This window comes from Helianthus annuus, chromosome 9 (assembly GCF_002127325.2).
Source record: "Helianthus annuus cultivar XRQ/B chromosome 9, HanXRQr2.0-SUNRISE, whole genome shotgun sequence".
NCBI lineage: Eukaryota > Viridiplantae > Streptophyta > Magnoliopsida > Asterales > Asteraceae > Helianthus > Helianthus annuus.
The window spans coordinates 103,585,807-103,591,085 of NC_035441.2; the positions used below are offsets into that span (position 1 = coordinate 103,585,807).

Here is a 5,279-nt window from a genome sequence, read left to right on the forward strand (position 1 = left end):
AAGCAAATATAGCTAAGACTTCTAGAAAATGAACGCCACTAAGTACTCGATTCCACATGGTTCTCCTATTCCAACCGTGCCATGATTTCTGAAAAGTAACCTGAGAAAGAAACATGCGAAAAATCAACATAAAGTTGAGGGAGTTCATAGTTTGTTTGTAAAAGATTTGAAATAAATCTTTTTGAATGACCGCTTTTTGAAATACTGTTGAGAAAACGAATTTAAAATCATTTTCTTGTCATGTTATATGGGAACTTTGTATTTGTAACGCTTTACGTTCGTAAAACCATGTATTTGTAAACTCTTGTATTTGTAAAGTTTGTGTAACCGTCAATGCCCACCCTGACTTTGACTTCATGCCCGCATAATCGTGTACTTTGAATTTATATAAAACATGGTATGTAATTTGTATGTATCAAGTATTTCTGTAAGTATCGAGATTGTTAATGGGTTGCAAGGCCATTAACATGTGACACAACATAGGAAGCATCCAAACCATAGGCATTTTTCTAGTTGTCGATTCACGACTGAGACACAAAAGCACTACTCGGTACTAGTTATCACCAAGAGTGTGGCTGCCCGAAAACCCATTAGATCTAACCTTTTGTTTTGCGGTCTTAGTATGTACACGATTAATGGTGCTTATGTTACCCTATTCGTGACACGATTTCAAGTATCATTCCTTAGTTTAATGTACCTCTTAGTACTTGTATTTTCCCGTATTTTAGAGTACTAGAATTCGTGTGTATGCACATTTCGAAAAATACGCTTGTTTGAAAAACCGGTATAAAACATAAGCTTCTCGTAAACCATTTGTGTCAGTTAACACTTGTTTGTAAAATGGTTTAGAAATATGTAATTCATGTTTATTGAAAACCTTGTATGCTTCGCAAAAAGTGCATGTCTTTCCACCCCGAAAACATTTAGAAAAGATGTAAAACCGTAAAAGGTGGGGTTATGAACTCACCTGAATATTCCTGTGCAAAGCTAGCTATATACGACTTCGTAATGTCGTTTCTAAGACGAGACTCGCTAGCGTGCATTCTACAATATTCCTAACACGGAATATCTTATAAGTTTCTAAATAAGCGCAGTAACTAAATTACGTGTCACCGAGCTCTACCGAATCTTTGACCGAACGATTTGACGGTAAATTGTTAACTTAACGAAAATGACTAAGTTATATTCGTTAAGTTTCGCTTATTGTTGATAATAGTTTACTAAGTCTAGAAAGTACTTAGTTTTCGAGAAATTCGAATATATAATCATTTATATAAAAAAATATATATAAATATATTGTTGTAATCGTGTTAGCCGTCTTGTGAAGTCGTTCGTTGATATATAGTACGCCGTTTAGGCGTTTTGAAATAAATATAAATTATATCTATTTTGTAAAGGAATTCGTGTGGTACGATATTTGAAATAAACATAAAAACTATATTTATTTTCGAGTTAAATGCCATTTTAGTTCCTGTGGTTTGGGCCATTTTTCCAGTTTAGTCCAAATTTTTCATTTTTAACCTGTGGGTCCAAAAAGGTTTCACAGTTGGAATTTTAGTCCACTTGATTAACTTCATCCATTTTTTTCTGTTAACGAGAAGGCTAATTTGGTCATTTTGTATGTAATTCTGTTAACTAAAAGGGCAATTCAGCCATATAAAATGACTGAATTGGCCTTCTCGTTAACAGAAAAAAAATGGATGAAGTTAACCCAGTGAACTAAAATGGCAACGGTGAAACATTTTTGGACCCACAGGTTAAAAATGAAACCTTTGAACTAAACTGGCAAAATGACCCAAACCACAGGGACTAAAATGGCATTTAACTCTTTCATAAGACGAATTCGTGTAGTTTGATAGTCGAAATAACATATAAACTATATTTAAGTTTATAAATGAATCGTCGAAATTTCGAAGTTTAGAATAAGCATAAATACTATATTTATTATTGTAAATAATATCCGGATCGTTGTTTTCGTATATCATAAAGTGTTATCGAAAATTATACACTTGTTTTTTCTTTTATAAAAAGCGTTTGTAGTGGATCGGCTATATTAAAACGCGAATCATTTTACGGACTTTTCTCGAAAAACGAGCAGAGTTTCCCCTGTTTTTGGACGGCCCCGACAACACCAGTTGTCGTTATTTTTCCAAATTCAACAAGATTCAAACAATATATTTATAAACACAAGTTATAAAACAAGATAATATATGAAACTGTAAGCTATATACATATATGTGATTCTATCATTCAGTTCGAGAGCTCGACATCACGAAAATAAAACAATCATTATCAAAATTATAAACGCGGCGTTATCTTTACCAATTCTTTCATGTCGAAACATCGGACAGTTTGACTGCCGTTGACTGGGATTTGACAAGTTGACTTTTGTTGACTGACTTTGACCGTGTCGCGAGCCCGAACCAAAACGAAGTGAGTCCGAACCATGGTGTAGCTTGAACTGAAATTTTTGAACCAAACTGAGCCTGCTGAACCGGGTTTGACCCGACTGAGTTGACCTGACTCGCTTCAAAAGCTGACCTGAACCACCACCACTGCCGTCGGCCGGCCCCACCATCGCCGCCACTGTGAACTCCGGCGGCTGTACCGCCGTCGTCGACCACCTCCGTTAGCCACCACCATCGTCGCGGCTCTACCTCCACCACTTCCAAAAACCAACAAGACTGATTAAAAGCTATGCAAATCCTTCAATTTTACTCGAGAACAATCACTTACCGAAAGTTTTAGAGTCGAGCTGTTACGGGAACGGTCAAGCACCACCATCACTATCGACAGGCACATCGTCACTCTATCTCCCTCTTCCATATCTCGTCGGCGCTGTGAGTCGAGAGCCACCATGAGTCGAGCCGTCGGGGACCACAGCAAACAGCTCCACTTCTGCCACCGTGAGTGGCGGCGTCAGCTCCTCTCTCTCTCTCGATCTCCCTTGATCTTTCTCTCTCTGTGCTTCTCTCTCTTCGCTCCAGTCTCTCTCTCCTGTCTCGTAGTCGTGCCACCACCGGACGGTGGTGGTGGCGGCGGTCCGTTTCTGGATCGAGGGCGGTGGTTGAGTGGATGTGAAGAGGTGAGGGGGTGGGGATGTAGTCTGATGTATGTGTGTTTGAGATGGAAGGAGATGCTTTGATTTTGATGTGGGTGTGCAGAAGAAATCGAGAGAGAGAAAGGATGAGGGAGTTGAAGGCCTTATCTTTTGTTTGTGTGCGTATTTGTCTACACAACATATGAAGATAAAAAAAGGGGGTATGGACCCCTTTTATAAAGATTGATAAAATCTTGTAAAGATTTTATTAGAGATTTGATAAGATTTTGGAGAGATTTTGAGGTGATTTGCAGAGATTTTGTAGGATCTTGTAAATCTTGTAGGATTCTTGTAAATCTTGTAAAGATTTTATAGAAATTTTGGAAAGATTTTATAAAGTCTCAAATGGGTGGATGGTATTACTTTATGTATATATTTTTAAAATGCACACTGGTAATATAATGTCATAATGCTCTGTTTTGCGCGTAATTATAAGCCGTAAATTACCTGTTAATCACGTAATTAAAAGTCACAAATCACCGGTTGTCACATTCTCCCCCTGTTAATGAAATTTCGTCCTCGAAATTTAGACTACGTTAACTCCTTAGAGTTACGTTATGCGTAAGTAAATATGAATAATGTCAAAGGAAACAAGATATACTGATACAGTCACCAATGTGACCAAGTTAACAGGGGTCCAATAAAAGAGGAATTTCAACCAATAGAATTCCAAGTGGCGTTTACAATATGCAAATGAATTCTAGAAACGATAACATCCACTAACTGGAACTTAGAATCAACAAGTTCGCTGAAATAGTTTTGCATGAAAAGCTCGATCATGATCAGCGCAAGCTGCAAGTTCTACTGATGCCACAAGGTGTCGTAGTGAATGAAACAATTCAAATATAGCGGTGATCGAACAAGTATCACCTGTGTTTTGCATAAACCGCTCAATCATGATTAGCCCAAGCTACAAGTTTGTACTGACACCACAAGGTGTCGTAGTGAATAAGACAATTTAATAATAGCGGTGATCAAACAAATTCACCGTGTTTGAAGTCAAGCGAAAGTACAATGTAGCAAATTTGAAAATTTGATTCAAACATCATCATAAGATTTTCAATTGAAGATGGAACATCAAAGAATTAATGTTTTCGATCGAAGATGAAGAAACAATAAATATCGCAAAACATTCGATCGATGTTGAAAGAATCGTTAGTAGGTACACCGGAATATGCAATGAACTTGTGTACCATTGTCATAACACACAATTGTGTTAAGACTGCTTAAATATGATAAATCGAAGCCGATTTAAAGCAAATCAATAAATAAATAATTAAATCCGTGCATGAGATGCGTAAACGAGTTTAGCGCAAGCTTCAATTAGTGAAAACACCATCACAAGGTGTTGAAATCAACAAACAACTTAATGGAGTCGTAGACCAAATACTGAAAGAAATGATCGTGATAGAATGACCATCAAGAGGAGTATAGATGTGAAAATCTACTCACTAGATGCAAAAGTCGGAATTTCAATAAAACAAAATTTAAGGACTTTACCTGGGGTTGCATGTGATAACCGGTTGTTAGGTGACATTACCATGGAATGTCGAACATAGCGTATTCGTCGTTAATGAGTTAGGGGGAATGCGGAGACATACGTCTTCTCCTTAGCATGACTCGTGTCGTTCGCAGGACCGCGTGCCAAACCGTCGCTTCCTCGAAAGTCGTATGTAACGTACTTCAACCTCTCTCGACATGTAGATTGAGTTTCGTGAAATCTTGCACGCCCGTGCTTTGTTTTGCGTAGGTTACCTGCTCGGTTAAAAATAGCATAGATGACACAATAATGGCGTTTTCCCGAGTTAATAAACGTGGTTCCTACGTGATGACCTTTAATGAACTTCAACATGAGTTTCCAAAGGTCTTAAATGCATGTTTCCTAAACTCTCAGAGTTTTGTGTACCGTATGTAATTGTTTCATGTACCGTGTGTAAAACACCACTTTAGCATATGTTTGGAAACACAATTTTGACTGGTTGTTTTTCGGCAACGGTTGGATACCATGTTCGAGAACTAGGCGTTTTGTACGTATTGAAAGTCTTAATGACCTAAGTCCCAGAGTAATGTGAGGTAAGAGCCTAGGTATTCCTACAGAAAACCTATTCGTTGTAACCTATAGCTCTGATACCAATCTGTCACACCCCGAAATTATCAGAGCTGGCGTGACTGGACCTGT

At 37.8% G+C, this 5,279-nt stretch overlaps 1 protein-coding gene across 2 annotated transcripts; it reads right to left on the bottom strand.

Annotated features, from left to right (window-relative positions):
- Positions 1 to 2,161: 2,161 nt before the first annotated feature.
- Positions 2,162 to 3,248, bottom strand: LOC110878189. Of its 2 annotated transcripts, none has more exons than XR_002557658.2 (2): positions 2,737 to 3,248; positions 2,162 to 2,665 (listed from the first exon to the last, which is right to left on the bottom strand). XR_002557658.2 is itself a non-coding variant. In XM_022126461.2 (2 exons), exons 1-2 carry the CDS (start codon positions 2,857 to 2,859, stop codon positions 2,331 to 2,333), a joined length of 477 nt encoding a protein of 158 aa, XP_021982153.1. In that variant the 5' UTR covers positions 2,860 to 3,248; the 3' UTR covers positions 2,162 to 2,330. The 2 variants fall into 2 exon arrangements, 1 of the variants encoding a protein (XP_021982153.1); XM_022126461.2 differs by having other exon boundaries at positions 2,162 to 2,684.
- Positions 3,249 to 5,279: the final 2,031 nt, after the last annotated feature.

Bases quoted from the DNA above. Each gene is read 5' to 3' on its own strand.
- LOC110878189 (XM_022126461.2), bottom strand. From the start codon at position 2,859: ATGGTGGCTCTCGACTCACAGCGCCGACGAGATATGGAAGAGGGAGAT. The intron at 2,685-2,736 runs GTAAGTGATTGT...GCTTTTAATCAG, and splicing joins GCTCGACTCTAAAACTTTCG to TCTTGTTGGTTTTTGGAAGT.